Source organism: Leucopleurus acutus, assembly GCF_964270905.1.
Source record: "Leucopleurus acutus genome assembly, chromosome: 2".
Lineage (NCBI taxonomy): Eukaryota > Metazoa > Chordata > Mammalia > Artiodactyla > Delphinidae > Leucopleurus > Leucopleurus acutus.
In genome coordinates this window covers 157,727,513-157,751,398 of record NC_139143.1, presented here as the reverse complement: position 1 = coordinate 157,751,398, position 23,886 = coordinate 157,727,513, and the positions used below count along the sequence as shown (strand labels likewise).

At 42.4% G+C, this 23,886-nt stretch overlaps 1 protein-coding gene across 2 annotated transcripts in view; it reads left to right on the top strand.

Annotated features, from left to right (window-relative positions):
* The window catches only part of ST3GAL3 (ST3 beta-galactoside alpha-2,3-sialyltransferase 3), a 236,996-nt gene that overhangs the window by 151,943 nt on the left and 61,167 nt on the right, over window positions 1-23,886 (top strand). For both annotated transcript variants that reach the window (XM_082834380.1, XM_082834379.1), the window contains exon 5: window positions 14,245-14,337. In XM_082834380.1, the coding sequence (XP_082690506.1) occupies window positions 14,245-14,337 (93 nt within the window). The remainder of the gene's footprint in view (window positions 1-14,244; window positions 14,338-23,886) is intronic.

Genomic DNA, 23,886 nt, shown 5'->3' with positions numbered 1-23,886 from the left:
CATTATGATCTCTAGGTCTCTAAATACTATTTTCAAAAATCCATTTTATATTAATTTTTGGTTACCAGCCCTTTCTCTAGTTTTTTTCTTCATGGTCTTTTAAAATCTGAATCAATTGAAGAATTTCCTGTAAATTCTATTGGCCTATTTAAATAGTTCTTCATTATCTATACTGGGAATAAATATTTGTGTAAAAACTTAATATGTCTTTTCTATGCTGTCAAAGCTCCAAGAGGTCTAAGGATGAGACATGATAAGTCTGGAGGAATAAGCAGACCAAATCATGCAGGGCTTTAGAGATAACAATAAGAAGTTTGGGCTTCATCTTGAAGGCAAAAGGTGGCATCGAAGTATTTTAAGCCGTTGAAAAGCATTAGTTTTGACTTGTAGGAAGGTGATTTTGCCTGTGGGAAGGTAGATGGGTTGGAGAGGAGCAGAAGTGGAAAGGGAAATAAGACTTAGGAGACCTTCATAGAAACAAAGAGTAGGGGGACTTCCCTGGTGGCGCAGTGGTTAAGAATCCCCCTGCCAATGCAGGGGACATGAGTTCAAGCCCTGGTCCGGGAAGATCCCACATGCCGCGGAGCAACTAAGCCCGTGCACCACAACTACTGAGCCCACACTCTAGTGCCCATGAGCCACAACTACTGAGCCCACGTGCTGCAACTACTGAAGCCTGCGCACTCTAGTGCTGGTACTCTGCAACAAGAGATGCCACTGCAATGAGAAACCCGCATACTGCAACGAAGAGTAGACCCTGCTCGCCACAACTAGAGAAACTCCACCCTCAGCAACGAAGACCCAACGCAGCCATAAATAAATTAATTTAAAAAAAAGAAACAAAGAGCAGAAATAAGTAGAGCAAATCAATAAAACCAAAAGCTGATTCTTTGGCAATATTAATAAAAGCAGTAAACCTCTAGCCAGGCTAGCCAAGAAAAAAAGAGAGAAGACACAGATTACTAGTATCAGAAATAGAAGAAGGATCATCACTACTGATCCCATGGATATTAAAAGCGTTAATAAAGGAATATTATGAGCAACTCTGTGCCCACAAATTTGGTAACTGAGGTGCAATAGACCAATTCCTTGGAACACACAAACTACCAAAACATACAAGAAGACATAGATCATCTGAAGAGGCCTATATCTACCAAAGAAATTGAATCAATAATTAGTATCCTTCCAGAAAACCAGGCTCAGATGGTTTCACTGGTGACTTCTATCAGACATTTAAGGAAAAAATGATACCAATTCTCTACAATCTCTTCCAGAAAATAGAAGCAGAGAATGTTTCTAACTTGTTCTGTGAAGCCGCATTACCCTAAAACCAAAACCAGATAAAGACATTCTCAATTACAGACCAATATCTCTCATGAACATAATGCAAAAATTCTCAACAAAATATTAGCATATTGAATCCAATGATGTACAAAAAGAACCACACACCTAAATGAAGTGGGATTTATTCCAGATGTGCAAGGTTGGTTCAACATTAGAAAATCAATTACTATATTGCATCACATCAACAGGCTAAAGAAGAAAAATCATATCATATCTATAAGATGCAGAAAAGCGTTTGATACAATCCAACATCCAATCGTGATTTTAGGAAAAACTCTCAGCAAAATAGGAATGGAAAGAAACTTGCTCAATAAGATAAAGAACATCTACAAAAAATCTACACCTCACATCATGCTTGATGATGAGAAACTAGATGCTTTCCCCCTAAGTTTGGGAAAAGGCAAGAATGTCCCTTTTTACTACTCCTATTCAGCATTATACTGAAAGATCTAGCTAATTCAATAAGACCAGTAAAGGAAATAAAAGGCATAGATATTAGGAAGGAAGGATTAAAACGGTCTTTGTTCACAGATGACATGATTGACTATGTAGAAAATCCCAGAGAACTGGCAGAAAACTCCTGGAACTAACCAGCAGTTATAGCACTATTCCAGGATACAAGGTTAATATACAAAAGTCAGTTGCTTTCCTATATACCAGCAATGAACAATTGGAATATGAAATTAAAAACATAATATCATTTAAATTATCACACACAAAAAGAAATACTTAGGTATAAATCTAAATATATTGATATATAAAAATTTATATATATAATTACAAGACTCTGATCAGAGAAATCTAGATAAATTGAGAGCTATTCCATGTTCATGGATAGAAAGATTCAATATTGTTTAAATGTCAGTTCCTCCTAACTTGATCTATAGATTCAACGTAATCTCAGTTAAAATCCCAGCAAATTATTTTATGGATATCAACAAACTTATTCTAAAGTTTATATGGAAAGGCAAACAACTGAGAATAGTCCACATAATACTGATAAAGAAGAACAAAGTTGAAGGACTGATGCTACGTGACATTAGACTTAAGATAAAGCTACAGTAATTAGGACAGCATGGTATTGGCAAAAGAATAGACAAACAGACCAATGGAACAGAATAGAGAGTCCAGAAATAGAAATACACCAATATAGTCAATTGATCCTTGACAAAGGAGCAAAGGCAATTCAACAGAAAAAAAAGGATCATCTTTTCGACAAGTGATGCTAGAACAATTGGACATCCATATGTAGAAACTAAATCTTTCACCTTACACTTTTCATGAGAATTAACTCAAAATGGAATCTAATAGACCTAAATGTAAAACACAAAACTTCTAGAATATAACAGGAGAAAATCTGTGTGAACTTGGATTTGGCAATGAGTTTTTGGATACAAAACCAAGAGTACAATTCATGAAAGAAAAAATCAATAACTTGACTTACTGAAATTAAAACCTTTTGTTCTGTGAAAGACACTGATAAAATAATGAAAAAACAAGCCACAAACCAGAAAAAAATACTTGCAAAACACGTTTGATTTTTAAAAGACTTTCATTCAAAATATACAAAGAACTCTTAAAACTCAGCAATAAGAAAAACAACCAACCCAGTTAAAAACGGGCCAAAGACTTTAACAGACACCTCATCTGACAAGATGTATACAGATGGCAAATAAGCATATGAAAAGATGCCCATATCTCATGTGTCATTAGGGAAATGCAGATTAAAACAAGAAAAAATATCACCACACCTATTAGAATGGCTAAAATACAAAATACTGACACATCAAATGTTGGCAAGGATGTGGAGCAACAGGAAGTCTCATTCATTGTTGGCAGGAATGCAGAATGGTTCAGCCATTTTGGCAACATATTAAAAAGCTAAACATAGTCTGACCACATGATTTAGCAATTACTGTTGTAGGTATTTACCCAATTGAGCTGAAAACTTATGTCTATACAAAACTGCACACAGTGGCACAGTATGGCACAAATGTTGCACATTGCTCTGGTTTATACAGTAATAAGGGCCTTTTTGTTTAATTATCTTTAAAAAATCATAGTCGCCAACAACTGGAAGCAACCGAGATGTCCTTCATTAGGTGAATGGATAAACAAGCTGTAGTACATCCAGACAATGGAGTATTATTTGGCTCTAAAAAGAAATGCACTATCAAGCCATGAACAGGCATGGAGGAACCTTAAATACATGTTGCTAAATGAAAGAAGCCAGTCTGAAAAGTCTACATACTATATGGTTTCAACTGTATGACATTGTGGAAAAGGAAAAACTATGGAGACAGTAAGGAGATCAGTAAATACTATGCTACAGATCTTATGAGATTTATTTAGCCTTTCCGCTGAGCTCAGTTATGCAGTGGCATGCCAGTTGAAGACAAGTCCCTGTATATGAGATGTTGGCTTCATTTCAGCGGCCCTCCTTCCCTGTTCCCAGGAGTCTCCTGATCTTCCTGCTGATAGGGCAGAAGTTTGGAGACAGCCAAGTGAGTTGGAGAGAATAATCCAAGTAAGAAAAATTTTAAAAAAGCGGTTTTTTTCTTCATTAAATTAGTGAAATGGGGACTTGCCTGGTGGCGCAGAGGTTAAGAATCCGCCTGCAAATGCAGGGGACACGGGTTCGGGCCCTGGTCCGGGAAGATCCCACATGCTGTGGAGCAACTAAGCCTGCGCGCCACAGCTACTGAGCCTGTGCTCTAGAGCGCGCGAGCCCCAACTACTGAGCCCGTGAGCCACAACTACTGAAGCCCACGCACCTAGAGCCTGTGCTCCGCAACAAGAGAAGCCACCACAACAAGAAGCCCACGCACCACAACAAAGAGTAGACCCTGCTCGCTGCAACTAGAGAAAGCCTGCGTGCAGCAACGAAGACCCAATGCAGCCAAAAATAAAAATTAATTAATTAATTAATTAAAAAATATTAGGGGCTTCCCTGGTGGTGCAGTGGTTGAGAGTCCGTCTGCCGATGCAGGGGACACGGGTTTGTGCCCTGGTCCAGGAAGATCCCACATGCCGCGGAGCGGCTGGGCCCGTGAGCCATGGCCGCTGAGCCTGCACGTCCGGAGCCTGTGCTCAGCAACGGGGGAGGCTGCGGCAGTGAGAGGCCCGCGTACCGCAAAAAAAAAAAAAAAAAAAATTAGTGAAATTATGATGATAATTCAGGTGGTCTAGAAGTAGAAAAAGCGGAAGTCAAACATTAAAACAGTAGAAATAGTTAGTGACATTTGTATAGCCTTTCAAAGAATGTTCTGTCCTACATTGTTGCAGGAAATCATTTGATCTTCCCACCAGTCCTGTATTTATTAAAGCTATTTTAAGAGTTAAGAGAACCGATTATCTCATGCCTGAGGTTACACAACTAGTAAGTGGAAGAGCTAGTTACTTAAACTCCGGTCTTTTTACCTTTAAGCCCACTCTTCTTTCTACCAAAGAAAGCAAAGGCTTTGGTGAGAATAAAGGATGGGTTTAAGAGTCAGTTTCTCTTGTCAAAAATGATAATGATACTTACCCCCAGAGTAGGGCTGCTCCAAGGGTGTGCAGAGTCCTGGCTAATATTTTTGTAAGGTCTCTGCTGTATAAATAACTTGATGGGTCCATGTGAGATGTAATGACTTATTAATGAGGATTTAGAACAATAGGGAAAGAAGAGATACTTATGTATGTGTATATTATCCAATCAGTGCACATGAAGTTTCTTCAGAGTATCCAGATACCCCTTCTTCCTGTTCAGGTTCAGGAACCATCTCATCATGTTTTCTTTATTGTCAGGTGCATCATTCCTGGCTAATTTCACATCTCCCACCATAAGAAAAAGGTAGCAGTACTGTTATTATTTACAGTGCCATGGCTTTCTGGAACCTGTTTTATAGAAACAATATAGATCTTCTTGTCTCTTCAGTTCTCTAGTACCCTTTATTTCATGAGGGTTACATCATTACTCTTCTTTTTTTTTAGCATCTTTATTGGAGTATAATTGCTTTACAATGGTGTGTTAGTTTCTGCTGTATAATAAAGTGAATCAGCTATACATATACATACATCCCCATATCTCCTCCCTCTTGCTTCTCCCTCCCACCCTCCCTATCCCACCCCTCTAGGTGGTCACAAAGCACGGGGCTGATCTCCCTGTGCTATGCAGCTGCTTCCCACTAGCTATCTATTTTACATTTGGTAGTGTATATATGTCCATGCCACTCTCTCACTTCGTCCCAGCTTACCCTTCCCCCTCCCCGTGTCCTCAAGTCCATTCTCTATGTCTGCGTCTTTATTCCTGTCCTGCCCCTAGATTGTTCCGAACCTTTATTTTTTTTTTAAGATTCCATATATATGTGTTAGCATATGGTATTTGTTTTTCTGTTTCTGACTTACTTCACTCTGCATGACAGTCTAGTTCCGTCCACCTCACTACAGATAACTCAGTTTCGTTTCTTTTTATGGCTGAGTAATATTCCCACATCATTACTCTTGATGCCACACTATCCTTATCCTTCATGCTGCCCACAAATACTGGCTTCCAGTGACTCTGAAAGGTTGTGACTGTGCTTTGCTGACAATGACCACAAACGCAAGTCTTACCCAGAGTATGAAGGGGAAATGTGAAATGTAATTAGTTTGTGGTCATGTTAAATTTACCATTTGAAACTATCAAGACTGAATCATGAAGAAATAAAAATCCAAACAGACCAATTACTAGTAAGGAGATTGAATCAGTAGTCAGAAACCTCCCCCCAAAAAAAGTCCAGGACCAGATGGCTGGTGAATTCTACCAAACATTTAAAGAAAGAATACCAATCCTTCTCAAATTTTTCCAAAACATAGAAGAGGAAGGAACACTTCCAAACTCATTTTATGAGGCCAGCATTATCCTGATACAAAACCAGACAAAGGCACTACAAGAAAAGAAAATCACAGGCCAATATCTTTGATGAACACAGATGCAAAAATCCTCAACAAAATTTTAGCAAACAGAATTCAACAATACATTAAAATTCAACATACACTGTGATCAAGTGGGATTTATTCCTGGGATGCAAGGATGGTGCAACATCCATAGATCAATCAATGTGATAAACCACATTAATAAAATGAAGAGAAAAAAATCATATGATCATCTCAGTAGATACAAAATGAGCATGTGACAAAATTCAACATCCATTCATAATAAAAATTCCCAACAAAGTGGGTATAAAGGAAATGTACCTCAACATAATAAAGGCCATATATGATAAACCCACACATAACGTCATACTCAATGGTAAAAAAGCTGAGTCTTTCCTCTAAGATCAGGAACAAGACAAAGATGGCCACTTTCACCACTTTTATTCATTGTAGTACCAGAAGTCCTAGCCAAAGCAACTAAGAAAGAAAAAGAAACAAAAGGCATCCAATTTGGAAAGGAAAAAGTAAAACTGTCTGTATTTAGAGGTGACAATAGTATAAATAGAAAATCCTAAAGATTCCACCAAAAAAAAAAAACCTGTTAGAATGATTTTTAAAAATTCAATAAAGTTGTAAGATACAAAATCAATATACTAAAATCAGTTGTGTTTCTATACACTAATAATGAACTATCAGAAAGAGAAATTAAGAAAACAATCCCATTTACAATTGCATCAAAAAGAATAAAATACCTTGGAATAAATTTAGCTTAGGAGGTGAAAGGCTTTTTACAATGAAACTATAAGACACTGATGAAGGTAATGAAGAAGACACAAGTAAATGGAATGATATTTTGTACTCATGGATTGGAAGAATTAATATTGTTAAAATGTTTATAGTATCTAAAACAACGTACAGAGTCAGTGCAATCCCTACCAAATTTTATCATTTGAAATTTTATAGTGTAAACGGAGAATAGCACATCTTCCAACCATGCTTCTCTTGGACTCTTTTAGCCCCACATGCCTAGGTCTAAGGGCTGTACTCCTTAAAGGATTATTGTAAAGTTACATTAGATAATTATGTCAACTGTGTGTGTGTGTGTGTTTTAATAAAATGTAGAAACAAAATTGAATTGGAGCAGTTGCAAGAGATTCCTGGTGGAAAGTGTCGGTGAGAATTGCATATACAGCTCAGGCTAAAGCGTTTGCAAGAGCTTACTAGAGAGCATCCTCCCAGACAAAATGAAGTAAATTACAAGGCCCTGGAGACAAAGATAAACTGCAGTAATGTCAGCTCCAGAATCACTGATCAAAGAGCAGAGTGGCTGATTTGTTGAGAAGATACTGCAGTGCCCAGTAGCAAGAGCTGAAAGGCAGGGCCTCCAGAGCTGAGAAATACCCCAAATTCCAGATCATGCAAATCAAGCAGTCCCTCTTCTCTTAAAGTGATAGAAGAGACATGAGACAGTGCCTCCATGTTTATCACAGATCACTGTAAGTGAGGCAAAACCGTATAGAAGCCCAAGTCTGCAGTGGAGTTCACAAAGAGCAAAGGGTCAGTGATGCCCAGGGCAGGATGGATTGGCACACCCCAAATGTGGGTGAATGAAGAGACGGTTGATAATTCAGGAAGAGCCAGCAGACCTGTAATCGTGGGGGAGAGGCAGTCAGAGGAGATAGAAATTGTCCTTAGGGAGAAAACTTTCCATCTTGGAGCTTGAAAGGCTCTATGGCAGTATTAAATAACCTTTCTTACATAAAGGCTATTTCAGGAAAAAAAAAAAAAGAAAATGAAAATGTTTAATGACGAGCTAGGATTACTAGAGCTAACCTAAGCTGCTTCTGCCATTTCCCAAATCATGTCGTCATTCCAGAAGCGTCCCTCTAATAATTGCAGAAGTGCATCTTCATCAGGAAGGTTAGAGAGGATAGAACTGAAGAAGCAGTGGTGGGGTGAACTCTGTGCTGAGAGTTCTTACCTGTGTTTATCATGCAAGTCCTCCCAGCACGATTGTACTGGCTACCTTGATTAAGTTGCTATATTTGCTTTAAAAGAAGCTAATATTTGTTAACTATGGTTTGTGAGGCAGTGTGCTAGGTGTTACACACATGGTCTTACTCTGTTCTTGCAACCAGTTCCTTGAACTGCTTCCAGTAAACTAGCACCTGGAATGAGGGAGGGGGCACAGTAGGGGGCTAAGTTCAGTCTTTTCTGAGAGGTTCTAGAAATTAGCCCATTGGTCAAGGGATGCCCAACAACACTGATCTATACAGTTCTAATCCTCAAAGTCCTTTCTTCATTTTCCCCAGCCATCACCACCTCATACCCACACTTCCTGTCAATTAACCTTCCAAGTCAAGGTAACCAATTGAGTTCAGTCCAAAAAACATTTTGTTGGGTACTTATATAGTCAGTGCCGTGCATGGTACTCTGTGCTAGGCACTGTACTCAGATTTCATGGTCTGGGAGAGAAAGATGTTTAAATGGACAGTTATTCCTTTTTTTTTTTTTAATAAATTTATTTATTTATTTTTTGGCTGCGTTCAGTCTTGGTTGCTTCCTCTAGTTGCGGTGAGCAGGGGCTACTCTTTGTTGCGGTGCACGGGCTTCTCATTGCGGCGGCTTCTCTTTGTCGTGGAGCGGAGGCTCTAGGCACGTGGACTTCAGTAGTTGTGGCACATGGGCTCAGTAGTTGTGGCTCACGGGCTCTAGAGCACAGGCTCAGTAGTTGTGGCACACGGGTTTAGTTGCTCCGCGGTGTGTGGGAATCTTCCCGGACCAGGGCTCGAACCCGTGTCCCCTGCATTGGCAGACAGATTCTTAACCACTGCGCCACCAGGGAAGTCCCTAAATGGACAGTTTATTCTTCAGGGTAACAAGTGCTAGGCCATAGTTATGTCCTAGTCATCACTGTATCCCTAATCCCAGGCCAGCGTGTGGCACATAACAACAATGAGACTGTTACAGTTAGCATGTACTGAGGGAGAACTATGTGCCAGGCTTGTACTAAACATTGTATTGTCAACATAATCCTCACAAGAATTTTATGAGGTATTAGTATAATTCCAGTTTTAAAGATGTGGAAATTAAGGCACAGAGCGGTTAAATAACATGCCCAGCTGGTAAGGGATGGAGCCAGGGTACAAACCCAAGCAGAGTGACTCTGTTGCCTCTAAATATCTGTTGAGTGAATGAATGAATGAATGAGTGAGAGGATGGAAGGGAAGGAGGTGGGAGAGAGAGTGGGGACAAGTGAGCAAGGTCAGGTGACTGTCAGCTCTAGGTAAAATGGGGTCCACAGGCAGGAGAGGTTGGTTCTGCTTGGCGGGGGAAGCAATCAGGAAAAGTTTCACAAAGGAAGTGGTGCTTCACCCGAATGTTGCAAGATGAATAGGTAGTCACTAGCCAGGGCAGGGCAGGGTAGACAGAGCGAAGGCCAACCCTTCTACTTTTGTGGTAGATCCTTTCTCTCTCTCACCTTCTCGGGGACATTTCTCCAACTGTCCCATTTCTGTTGCATCATGCTTGAGTTTTCCTCTTATTCTAACCAGCTTATATGCATGCTGAAAAATTTCCTAACCTCAAAAAAATCTTTCCCTGCAATTCCCCTCCAGCAATTGCCCCATTTCTCTGTCTCCCTTTATAGCAAAACTTCTAAAAATGGTAGTCTCTATTCCCTGGCTCCAATTCTTCTGTTTTCTCTGAAACCCGATGAAAGCAGCATTTCACCCCCACACTCCAGTGAAACAGCTCTACTCAAAGTCAAGAGCAACCTCCGTGTTGGCAAATACAGCTGTCAATCTTGTGGCTACCTTCCCAGGCCGAGCACAGTGTTTGATGCAGTTGGTCCCTGTATCCTTCTTGAGACACTTCATTCCTTTGGCACCTGAGACATCACACTCTCTCCTGATTATTTTTCTATCTCAGGGACTGCTTCTTTCAGCCTTTTGCCATGCTACTCCTCAGCTCCCAAATGTTGATCCTTAAAATGCACACGGTGATCAGGGCACTCTCCCACTGGAAATCATTCAGTGACTCTCCCCAGGACAGGATCCAAACTTGAGCATTGGAAAGCTCCGCCACCTCACCTGTCGCGAAGTATTTGTGTGGTGCTCTAGAGGACAGCCAGCCCCTCCAAATGTTCTTTTTCACCACACCCTCCAAGATCTCTGAGAGCTGAGTGGTTCCCATTTGCAGATGAGGAAGCTGAGAAGCAGATTGTCCTTCACTTGCCCAAGGTCATGCAGCTTGCAGTGTCTTTTATGAAAGCTTCTAATTCCACGTCCTGTATTCTTCCCATTTACAACCTGTTGTTTGACCTGATTCCTTAAACTTGGGGCTTCTGAGTGAAGCAGAGGCGTGGAAGTCTGGTTCCTTCTTTTAGGTGCCAGCCTCTCCATCTGGATTTCCTCTTAAGAGTGCAGTGGTTTACACTCTTCACCCCAGGCTCTTGGTAGTCACGTTTGCAGGACAATGGTGCTCTTACTGGTCGAAATGCTAAATCTCCCCAAATGAGAGGCCAGCTGCAGAGTAGGAGAAGAACAAGGGCTGAATGATTTGATCAGACATCTGTGGGGACCTCCTGGCATTTGGAGTGTGAGCGCCTTAGAGAAACTAACTATTCTGGCCCGAGGGAGTTGGAGACTGTTAATCTTGGTGGTTTTGACCGCTAACTGCCCCAGAGGTCCCAGCCTGCTGTATGACTCAGAATCCCCAACACTCCCCCTATTCTTCTCTCACTGGGATAGTCAGGAGGCCATTCCTAAGGCATTTTAATTTGGTAATAACTTGACATGGCCCACTATGCCCAGGGCTGTATGTTTTAGAAGTTACTGTTGCTTGGGGTTCGGTTTAGAGCTGCTCCATCCTTAATATCTGATTGCCCTGCACTGGCCTGGGAAGAGCCTTTCCTGGTGGGCTCTGGCTTCCTGTGTTCCATCTTGCCTGTGCGCTTTCTTCTCCATTATGGATTACCTGAGTCCATAGACCCTGGACTATCCCACAGCCCGATTCTTTTTTTTTTAATTAAAAACATTTTTATACATTTTTTAAAGGTTACTTTCCATTTACAGTTATTACAGAATATTGGCTGTATTCCCCATGTTGTATAGTACATCCTTGAGCCTATCTTACACCCCATGGTTTGTACCTCCCACTCTCCCACCCATATTTTGTCCCTCCCCACCCTTCCTGCTGGCAACCACAAGTTTGTTCTCTATATCTATGAGTCTACTTCTTGTTTTGCTATAGTCACTAGTTTGTTGTATTTTTTAGGTTCCACATATACGTGAGATCATACAGTATTTGTCTTTCTCTGTCTGACTTATTTCACTTAGCATAAGGCCCTCCAGGTCCATCCATATTGCTGCACATCTAGAGCCCTGATTCTTGAAGCATTTTGCCAGAAGTTGATCGTGTTCACTAGAGAGAGGAAAGATGTGGCTGAAGGTTTGTCTGCTGTTGTACATGCATTTCCACGTGCATTTCTGCAATGCACTATGTTAAAGGGACGACCACCATCCATCTTTCCTTTTCTTTGTGAAACTATCTGGAATTCAGAAAGACCATAGGAACCCACAGTACCAGGCAAGCAAGCGGGTGGTGAGGGATTGGAGACAAGGATATGAGGGACTCATAATGCCTCACTGCTTGTTACACACTTCCAGAGAGCTTCCCTACGCCATCTCCAACTGCACTGACCACTCGTGCTGTCCCTGGACGCTGTGCTTCCCTCTGTGATGGCACTGTCTGTGAGCCACACCAGGGCGGTGCCATGTTAAGAGCTCCTGGGCTTCCCTGGTGGCGCAGTGGTTGAGAATCCGCCTGCCAATGCAGGGGACATGGGTTCGAGCCCTGGTCTGGGAGGATCCCACATGCCGCGGAGCAACTAGGCCCGTGAGCCACAACTACTGAGCCTGCGCGTCTGGAGCCTGTGCTCCGCAACAAGAGAGGCCGCGACAGTGAGAAGCCTGTGCACTGAGATGAAGAGTGACCCCCACTCACCGCGACTAGAGAAAGCCCTCGCACAGAAACGAAGACCCAACACAGCCAAAAATAAATAAATTAATTAATTAAGAGCTCCTGCACTTGTGTCAGGGAGAAATAGTTTCACGTCGTATCCACTACTTACTAGCTGTATGATCTTGACCAAGTCTCTTCATCTTTCTGAGCTTGTATGTAAATTAATAATTAATAGCACCTACTCACCTGGCTATTGAGAGGAGTAATTGAAGAAATCTATAATGTCTTCATCACTGTGCCTAGTCCAAAAGCTTCCGGTAGGTTTAGTAATTGCACTGAAGTTTATGTTTCGTTTCTGAAATACAGTTGTTTATGTAAGAAAATATTGTTATGTAAATTTCTCTTGTGAAACCCTTGACTTTCTTCTGCCTACCAAATAAAGGCCCAACTCTGGCTTGTCGCTCAGCATTTACGTTTGCATTTCAGGCTTTAAATTTCATTGGTAGGGAAAGCTAAAAAAATGTAGATGTTTTAGAAGAAATTGCACATAGATACAGATGAGTTTGTCTAAATTCAGTGAGCAGTGACTCTGTATAAGGCCCTGGGCTAGGCTCAACAGGGCACTGAGTGAATCACATATGACGCATGATAGGCGGTGGCATCATGGTTTCTGGCTGTCCTGTATAGGCACCAGCCTCCCCTACCCTGGACCCACCCCGCCCCCGCCCCTGCAGAAGGCAGCCCTGAGGGAAGACTCACCACAGAGCCCCAGCACAGCAGAGCAGCTGGGCATCAGAGGGCTGGCAGCTGGCCCAAGGGTGGAGACTGGGGAAGTTGGGACTGGGAACTGGCAACGAGCCAGGGCTCCTTCAGGTGCTCCAGCACGCAGGGCCTCCAGCCCCAGCAGTCACTGAATGTGTCTTGTTCTTCCTCTGTGGTCTTCTCTAGACTGCACTGGGCAGGGTTTTTGGTCGCAGGGCTGTGACTCCAGCTGCACACTGAACACATATGGACACTGAAGCCCAGAGATATGAGGTGACTTCACTACAGTCACACAGCCGCAAAGCCAGGGCTACAACTCACAAGCCTTCTGAAAAATAGTGCTTTCTGACTTATGGACTCCTGAGATTGTCTTATGTCCAGTCCAAGTGTAGTGAGATTGTCAGGGCCATTTTGTTCCTTCAGAAAATCATAAGGGTCTTCTGTGTGCCCATCTCTGTGCAAAGAACTGGGGGTACAGGGTTAAATCAGACCCTGACCTTGGGAAGTTACAGTGCAGTGAGGGAGACATACTACCGACGATTGCAGTTCCGTACAGCGAGTGCTGGGCAATCATGTAACGTGGGTGGCAGGGGGTGGACAGTGAGCGCAGGGAGGCACTTGGCCCAATCTGGGGGTCAGGGAGTTAGGCCCAGAGAAATTGACATCTGAGCTGAGCTGTGAAGGACCGGGAGGCATAGGCAGGTGGAGAAGGACAAGGAAGAACATTCCAGGCACAGAGGATAGGAGAGCAGGAGAGCCTCCTTAACTAAACACCCCAACATGTATTTGATCTCTATTCAGGGCACTGTGAGTGGTTCCCACTGGCTGAGTCATAGTGTGTGTGGGGAGAATAGAGGCAGATGAGGCTGGACATGTAGACATATCCAGGAAGGTTGAAAGGGCAGTGCCTGTGACTTTATCAAAGTCTGGCGGCTCTCTCCTTAGGTCTCCAGGCTCTACTCACCCAGTCTGGGAGCCCGGATGGAGTTCCTGATTTCCGTGGAATCTGGTTTACTGCAAAGAATCTATGCAAAACCCAGTGAGCTCTTTTTACCAAATTCCACTGCTGGGCCTTGCTTGTTTATCCACCTATTCCTTTAGGGGTTCTTGGCTCCTCCTCCTTACCCCCACCTCCAGGGCCTTGGTGTGGAAAAGGGGCTGAAGTGCTGATTGTAGGGAGTGAAGCTTTGTTCAGGGTTTAAACACCTACAGCTCTTCATGAACTAGTAACCACTGCCCAGTGCCTGGCAAGCCGTGACTCTCTTTCTCTTCCTATAGGCCTGCTGAGTTAGCCACCAAGTACGCAAACTTTTCAGAGGGAACTTGCAAGCCTGGCTATGCTTCAGCCTTGATGACTGCCATCTTCCCCCGGTAAGTGCTCCTGTTTCTTCCCGTCACCTGGATAGCCTGGTCCATGGCCCAGGACTCAGACACCCTGCCCCGTGTGGCAAGTGGTGTGCCTCTGAGAAAATGAGATTCTGTGGTACCTTTCCTCCTGTGTCCTTGAGTCGGTGGGTGCCTGGAAAGGACTTTGCTTTTGGTTGGTTCCTACTCCAGTCCCACTCTAGGCCCTTGCTACACCTTACCCCCGTCTTCCTCTCAGAGCTTGTACCTGCCAGCACAGCTCGCTTCTGTGGAGGAAAGAGACGAGGTAGAACCTACGTGGTTCCCCTTGGAAGCCAGGTATCCAGAGGCCGCCAGACAGTGCTCCACGGCACAGAAGCTCGTAGTCTTTTTTGGAAGCTGGGACCAACTACCTGGCTTCAGGGAGGCAAAGCCAAATAAAGCAGGGAGTAAAGAGGAGTTTCTGAGGCTGGCGTTCTAGAGTTCCTGATTTCCTCGACGGGAGCTGCTGAGAGAAGCTGTGCCAAACCCTGGGAGATCCTTTCACCCCGTTCCACTGAGAGGCCTTGCTTGCTTATCCGCCTTTTCCTTTTGGGTTTTCTTTCCTGAAACCTTGGTGTGGAAAAGAGCCTGACGTGCTGCGATCGTCTTGTCTGTGGTCTGAGCGCAGTGAGACCTCTGGGGTCGTTTTGTTCCTTCAGAGAGTTACAGGACTATCTGACTTGGAGGGGATGTAGGAGGGGCTGCTCTGGACCTCTGGGAGTCAGGATGTAGCACTCGGACCACCAGAGGAGCCCTAGGGGTGGCCTCTTGGGATGGGCTGTGTTCACGGGGGAAGGGTATGCACCCCATCCCTTAGAAGGCTGAGGTTAGGGCACACGGTGTGCTTGCAAAGGAATGCTGACAAATAGCTTGCCCAGAAGCAAATCCAGGGTATTTGGATTTTATGCTCCTTTTCTTTCCTAATGTCAGCAATCCAAGTTTAGCTCCTCGTATAAAACAGGAGGCTCCGCTGGCTGAATACCTGGTGTTCAGTTAGAGATCCCTTTGTCTGGGGTCTGCCTTCTGACGTGATTCCAATGTTTTGCTTCCCCCAGCTATTTACTGAGCACTTCTTCAGTGTCTGGCACCATGTTTCATATTCTTGCGTGGGTTTTCTCAGACCTACATTGCTCAGGCCCCTGGGCCAGACACCTGTGAGTTTTCCTTGACCTGTGTATGGGTTTTCTAATTGAAAGTAATACAAGCATGTGGGGAAAAAAAACTCAAACAGTACAAAAGGGTATATATTCCCACTCCAGATCCCAGAGACAGCCAATATTACCATAAACAGGAACATACTGTATTTATTGTACTGTATCTTGCTTTTTACTCCTAACAATATGTCTTAGAGTTTATCCTATTACCAGCATATATGGATTCATCTCATATTTTAAATGATTGCATAATATATAATTGTTTGGAGGTGTCATAATTTTATTAAAGATTTGTTGAGGTTTAATTTACATACAGTAAAATCTACATATTAGTATAGTTGTATGAGTTTTGAGAATACCTTTGTGCAACCACCGTAACGGTTAATAGAACACGTCCAACATCACCCCCAAAAGTTCCTTCATGCTTCTTTGCAGTTAACCCCTCCCTTGATCCCCAGGCCCTGACAACTACTGTCCCTGTAGTATTTCCAGAATGTCATATAAATGGATCATATAGTAGCCTTTTGAGTCTGCCTCTTTTGTTCAGTATAATGCATTTGGGATTCACACATGTGTGTAGCAGTTGCTTGTTCCTTTTTATTGCTGAATAGTATTCCATTATATGGGCATAACATTGTATGTTGTTTATCCATTCAACAGTCAAAAGACATTTGGGTTAATTCCAGTTTTTAGCTATTATAAGTAAAGCCAACATAAACATTTGTGTAGAGGATGTATGCTTCACTGCATAAGAATTTGCCAAACTGTTTTCCAAAGTGACTATACCGTTTTGCTCTCCTGCCAGCAAAGTGTAAGAGTTTTAGTTGTTTTATATCCCTGACATCAATCTTTTTAATTTTAGCTGTTCTAGTAGGTTTAGAGGGAAGGGAAGGCTTAGAGGGCTTACCAGGGAAGCCCTGCTTTTGATGTTTTATCTAAGTCTTTCCCAGGACTTCTCTGGTGGTACAGTGGTTAAGTGTATCATTTTATTTTTAGATTCCACATATGGTCAGTTACTAACAGAGGGATGTTGAATTCTCCATTTATCAGTTTTTGCTTCAATATATTTTGAAGCTCTGCCATTTAGTGCATACACATTTAGGATTGTAGCCCCTTGCTGAATAGATTCCTTCATTTTTCTGAAATGTCCCTTTTTCACTGGTAATAATCCTTGTTCTGAAATCTTCCTTGTTTGATATTAATATAACCACTCCAGCCTTTTAAAAGTTAGTTTCATCATGGTGTATGTTTTTCTATTCTTTTACATTTTCTGGTGGAGAAGGAGTTTGTATGTTTATACCCTTGAGCATCAGAGAAGTTGGATCTTAGAGGTGTGGTTGGCAGCAGTCCCTCCTTTTACATTTAACCTATCTGTTTCTTTATAATTAGAGAGGGTTTCTTGCGGACAACACATAATGGAGTCTTGCTTTTTTTATCCAATCTGACAATGCCTGCCTTTTACTGGAATGTTTATACTGTTTATATTTCATGTAATCATCAGTGTGGTTCGGCTTAAATTTACCATCTTCCTATGAGTTTTCTGCTAGTTTCTTTTTTCCCTTTCTTTTCCTGCCTCCTTTTGGATTAATTGAGTGTGTTTTATGGTTTTATTTTACCATAAAATAAAACTGTTGGTTTAATAGCTATGCCTCTTTGTTTTATGTTTTTCATGATTATTCTAGAGCTTACAATATACATCGTTGATGTATAGCACTTCGCTTAGAGCTTATGAACCTTAGAACAGTATACCTCCATTTCCCCTTCTGCCCCTTGTGCTATTTTTTGTCATATTTTACATTGATGTATTATAAACCCACACAACACTGTCCTTATTTATTTTTGTTTTAAACAGTTAATTATTTAAAGTGAATTAAAAATGAGCAGGAAAAGGCAACCTACAGAATGGGAGAAGGTATTTGCACATCATATATCTGATGTGGTGTTAATATCCAGAATATATAAAGAACTCCTACAACTCAATAACAACAACAAATGGGTGAAGGATTCAAATAGACATTTCTCCTAAGATGATATACAAATAGCCAACAAGCACATGAAAAAATGCTCAATATAATTAGTCATTGGGGAAATGCAAATCAAAACCACAATGAGAGGGCTTCCCTGGTGGTGCAGTGGTTAAGAATCTGCCTGCCAATGCAAGGGACACGGGTTCAAGCCCTGGTCCAGGAAGATCCCACATGCCACGGAGCAGCTAAGCCCGGGTGCCACAACTATTGAGTCTGTGCTCTAGAGCCCGCGAGCCACAACTACTGAGCCCACATGCCACAACTACTGAAGCCCATGTGCCTGGAGTCCGTGCTCTGCAACAAGAGAAGCCACTGCAATGAGAAGCCTGCGCACCTTAACCAAGAGTAGCCCCCGCTCACCGCAACTAGAGAAAGCCGGCGGGCAGCAACGAAGACCCAACACAGCCAAAAAAACAAAACAAAACAAAAAAACCACAGTGAGATACTACCTCACACTCATTAGGGTGGCTGCTATCAAAAAAGCAGAAAATAGCAAGTGTTGACAAGGATGTGGAGAAATCAGAACCCTGTGCACTGCTGGTGACAATGTAAATTGGTGGTGCAGCCACCATGGAAAACAGTATGGTGTTCCTCAAAAAACTGAAAGTAGAATTACTATATGACCCAGCAATTCTACTTTTGGGTATATACCCAAAAGAAATGAAAGCAGGGTCTGAAAGAGGTATTTGCACATCCATGTTCATAGCAGCATTATTCACAATAGCCAAAGCAATCCAAGAGTCTGTCAACTGATGAAAAGGTAAAATGTGGTATATACATGGAATGGAATGTTATTCAGCCTTAAAAAGAGGAGGAGTTCTGACAGATACTACGGTGTGGGTGAACCTTGAGGACATTATACTAAGTGAAATAAGCCAGTCATAGAAAGACAATACTGTTTTATTTCACTTATGTGAGGTACCTAGGGTAGTCAGACTCACAGAGATAGAAAATAGAATGGTGGTTGCCAGAGGCTGGGGACAAGGGGAAATGAGGAATTGCTGTTTAATGGATATTTAATAGACAGAGTTTCAGTTTTACAAGATGAAAAGCATTCTGGAGATTGAGTGCATAACAATGTGAAAGTACTTAACACTACTGAATTGTACACTTAAAAATGTTTAAGGTGATAAATTTTATGTTATGTGTATTTTACCACAATTTAAATTTTAAAAGTTTTTAAAAATTAGGGTGAAAAGTCTTTTTTTTTTCCCCTCGGATTTGTTTTCATTCTCCCTTTGCTTTTTGATTTAATTTTTTTTTTTTTTTTTTTTTTTTTTGGCTGCGTTGTGTCTTTGTTGCTGCGTGTGGGCTTTCTCTAGTTGTGGTGAGCCGGGGCTACTCTTCATTGCAGTGCATGGACTCTAGGCCTGCAGGCTTCAGTAGTTGTGGCACATGGGCTTAGTTGCTCCGCAGCATGTGGGATCTTCCTGGACCAGGGATCGGACCCACATCCCCTGCATTGGTAGGTGGATTCTTATCCACTACGCCACCAGGGAAGTCCCTGAAAACTCTTGTATACTTACCCACAAACTTAGTTTTACTGTTGCTCTTTCTTCCTTTGTGTTAGATACATATTTCTATATGGTGTTCTTTTTCTTCTGCTTGAAGAACGTCTTGTAACATTTCTTATGAGGAAGATCTTATGGCAATGAAGTCTATCAGCTTTGGTTTGTCTGATAAAGTCTATTTTACCTTCAGTTTCGAAAGTTTGTTTGTTTGTTTTTGGCTGTGTATACAATTCTAGGTTGACAATTTGACAAACATGCAGTACTTTAAAGATATAACTTCACTTTCTTTTGGCTTGCATAGTTTCTAACAAAAGTCTTCTGTCCTTCTTACCTTATTTATTCATTTAAACTTTATTTCATTATTTGTCTGCGTCAGGTCTTAGTTGCGGCACGAGGGATCTTCGCTGTGGCGTGTGGGCTTCTCTAGTTGGGGCTTCTCTCTAGTTGTGGTGTGCGGGCTTAGTTGCCTCTGGCATGTTGGATCTTAGTTCCCTGACCAGGGATCGAACCCGCATCCCCTGCATTGGAAGGTGGATTCTTAAGCACTGGACCACCAGGGAAGTCCCTTTACCTTTGTTCACTTCGTATGCAATGTTTCTCTTTTCCTCTGCCTGCTTTTTGCGATTTTTCTCCTTATCGCTCATTCTCAGCAATTTGATATGATGCAGTTTGTTGTGGTTTTCTTTATATTATTCTTGGCTTGCATTTATTTATAAATAAATAAATATAGTTTATAGTTTATTTTTTAATCAAATTTGGATGCATTTTGTCCTTATTTTTTCAAATATTTTTTCTGCCCATCACACTTCACAGGATTCCAATTACATGTATGTTAAGCCATTCATCCAACTGGTTTGTTTGATGCTAGGTTTGTCTGGTGTTTTTTCCCCCCAATTCTTTCTTATTTCTCTTTGTGTTTCATTTTGGATAGTTGATATTGCTATGTTTTCACATCCACTGATATTTCTCTTGTGGTGTCTAATCAGCTGTTAATCCCATCTGGTGTGTTTTCATTTCAGATATTGTGTTTTTAATCTCTGTGGTTCCATTTAGGTCTTTTTATAGCTTTCATTTTATTCTTTATTATGTTCATGTGTTCTTCTACCTTCCTGAACATAGAGAATATATTTAGAATAGCTATTTAAACATCCTTGTCTGGTAATCCCATCATCTGTATCATTTCTGGGATGGTTTCTATTGATTGATTTTTCTCCTGATAATGGCCTATATTTTTCTGATTCTGTGTGTGCCTGCCTGGTAGTTTTTTATTAGATTCAAGACAATGTGAAATTTTTGTTTTTCTGTGCTAGATTTTGTTATATTCTCTTAAATAGTGCTAGTTTTGCTTGGACATGTAGTTAAGTTACTTGGAATCAGTTGTATCCCTTTGAGATTTGCTTTCAATATTGTTAGTGCAGGTGTTGAGCAACCGTTTGTCTAGGGCTAATTTATCCCCATAACTAACGCAGTACCTGTCTGGGGACTGGACCCAGTGCCTTGTGCATTATGAGGCATTTCCACTCCGCCTGATTTATTTCCACAATTGTTTTGTGAATACAAACAATTCCCAGCCCTGTATGAACACCGGGAATTGTTTGATCTACCGCTTCCTGGTGGACTTTCCTCAGCCTCAGAATTTCCTCTCATATACGCCCAGGTCAGTACTTGGCCAAAGATCTGAGGGGACCCCTTTGCAGATCTCTGGGGCACTCTGAGCATCTCTGTCCTCTGTGGTAGTCTCCACAAATTCTAGTCTTCTTGCCCTCCCTAAACTTTGATCGCTTTTTTTCAACTCAGGAAGACCACTGGGCTCTATTTGGGTTCCCCATCCCTGCACTGGTCCGAAGACTTGTTTCATCTATTTTGACTTGTTTTCTGGTTGTTGAAGGTAGGAGGGTAAATCCCACCCCTGTTATTCTATCATGGTGGGAAGCAGAAATCCCTTCTTCACACAGCATTCCATGAACTAAACTATAGTTTACTGCATCAGTTCCCTATTGATGGACAGTTAGGCAATTGCCATTTTTTACTACTCTAAATATTACTTCAGTGAATAACCTTTTTTACACAGCACTCCCCACACATGTGAGATTATCTAGAATAAAGTGATATTTATGGATCCAAAGTTGTGTGTGTTTATAATTTTGAAAGTTATTGGCAAATTGCCCTCAGTAGCAGTTTTGGAATTTATATCCACACATAGTAGTTTAATCTTCATCCAGTACTTTCTCCCGTTGCGGAGCGCAGGCTCCAGACGCGCAGGCTCAGCGGCCATGGCTCACGGGCCCAGCCACTCCGCGGCATGTGGGATCTTCCCGGACCGGGGAACGAACCCGCGTCCCCTGCATCAGCAGGCGGACTCTCAACCACTGTGCCACCAGAGAAGCCCCATCCAGTACTTTTATAGCTTTATTATTTATATTTGAATTATTAATCCATCTGAGTTTTTATTGTTTTGGTTTGGATTTACTGTTAGGCGTGATCCCTGGTGTTGGGATCTAGGATTGTTTAATTTTTTTCCTCGTGGGTAACTAGTGTTTCTGGATATTTTGACCAAAAAGTTGTAAGTAAATTCAGGATTTTGATTTTTGTAGTAATAATATTTTGACACAAGGGGTCTTAGGCAGCTCTTTTGACGTGTTAGTTTTGACCCGATCTAATAAAAACAAGCCATTAAATCCCTCTCTCTCTCTCTCTCTCTCTCTCCTCTCTCGTTACATAGTGCTGTGGGAAGGGTATTCTCACTCTGGCCCTAAGCCTCACTCCTCCTTGATCCCGCCCAGTCACTGCCTCCTACGCCTGAGCACAGACTGGGGAGCAGGCAGTGGTAGTGGAGGGGTGCTGGTGGGCTGGCCCGTCCAGGGTGCAGAGTCCTGCTTCTCTGGGAAGCCAGCCTGCTCCCTCTCACACCTTTGCGCTGTCTGCTGGGAAGTCCTCCTTGCCTGCCTGGATACATCGTCCTCTAACGAGAGAGATGGGGAGGAGGGGGCATGAGGTCCAAGGGAAATCAAATTGATTGAACATCTGCTCTGCTGTAAACATTGGATTAGGGCTTTTCATCTATTGGTCTCATGGAACAGAAAGTCTTCCCTGACCTCCGTTCCTGCGCACACCCAGTTACTCCTTCCTCAACCTGTCCCACTACAGTGCTGCACACATAGCTCTGTTACAGTACTTGTAATTATGTATTGATGTTTCTTCTCACATAGTAGGCTGTGTACCTGTTAGCATAGAGACATGGTCTTATTCATGGCTGCCAATACTTCGCAGAACCTTTAGCACTTAATAGGCACTTAATGCGTGTTTCATGAGTGGATATGGATTTCTGCCCTTGGGAGATTGAGAGTCTGAGGGAATGAGGAATGTTGATGAGACACTCTTTCAGTGGAGAGAGTTACTGAAGAAAAATAATTATTTTGACATGTACCAATATATGATAGATTGGAAAGAGATGAGATTTGGAGATAGAAAGTTCTCAGAGCTTTCTCACTTAATGGGCTATGTGTGATCTTGGAAAAGTCAGAGCATAACTCATTAGCCAAGAGAATGAAATGAGAGGATGTACCTTGGGGCTATCAATGTTAGATCATTCCAGCAAAATTTAATGTTAGACACTAAGTGAACTCTGTTTTCCCAATGACTTTCGTTAAATCAGGGAAGTTTTTTCAGGGAGAAATAAAGATCCCAGAATAGGTCATGGTAAACATTTAAAATATAGGCTTAAAGAAAAAATACAACTCACAAAATCTTAATTGACACTCCCCATTTTCCTAGCAATGCTTTACTATAAACATTTGAGTGGCTTTTTAAAGGTGCTTTGGTGAAAGATCGAGTATCACGTCTTTTCGATGGTAACCCGTGAAGCCACTTAACGTCAGGCACAAGCATGCATCCATAGGCGAGGCCTGCGGCGCACAGTTTCAGCCAAAAGCAGAACCCAAATCCAGGCTGTGCCCAAGTACAGCAGCAACACTGACAGCCAGCAACACCTACTGATGTGTCAGTACTGACTTCTCAGATCCTCTGCTAAGACCTTTTCCTGTGTTTTCTGTTTTAATCCTCCCAACAATCATATGAAATAGGATTGTTATTAATACAGTTTTAACTCTGAGGAAATGGAGGCGTAAAGAAGTCGAGCAGTTTGCCTGAGGTTACACGGATAGGAAGTGATGGAGCCCAGTTTGAACCCTACTCGGACCGCCTAGCCCATATGCTTAACTGCCACATTCTATTGCCTCTCACAGCTGCTGTCCCATGGACAGGGTGCCTAGGGGCCAGAGTGCAGAGGTCTACCAGTTGCCCGATGGGGGCTCAGGAGGCACTGGTTTAGAAATTGCCCTCTTGCCTGGCTCTACAGAGGGAAACCTCACTTCTCTTGGGATGCTCTTTGCTTTGGGAAGGCCAGGGTGCGTGGCTTGTGTCTGAGACTGTGTGTGTCTGTGATTCTCATGCTACTAAGGAATCGTTGCCGTGGTCCAAGCTGGCCAAATTCCCCCGAGTGCAAAGGATGGCTTTTGAAACCTTGCTGAGCTCTCTGAGGCAGGAAGTCTGGAGTATTGACAGAGTCCCAGCTGCCTGTCTTGGGACTCTCGTGTGAGAAGGTTCAGGAGGCCTACTGCACTGCTCTAGGGGATTTGAAAGTTTATGGGCTCCTGGTCAAGGTAGCTGGGTATCTGGTATCCCCATATTCCAAAGACCCTCCTTCTCTGCCCTTCATGGGTTCTGGGACTTTTTTTTTTTTTTTTTTTTTTTGCAGTACGCGGGCCTCTCACTGTTGGGGCCTCTCCCGTTGCGGAGCACAGGCTCCAGACGCGCAGGCTCAGCGGCCATGGCTCACAGGCC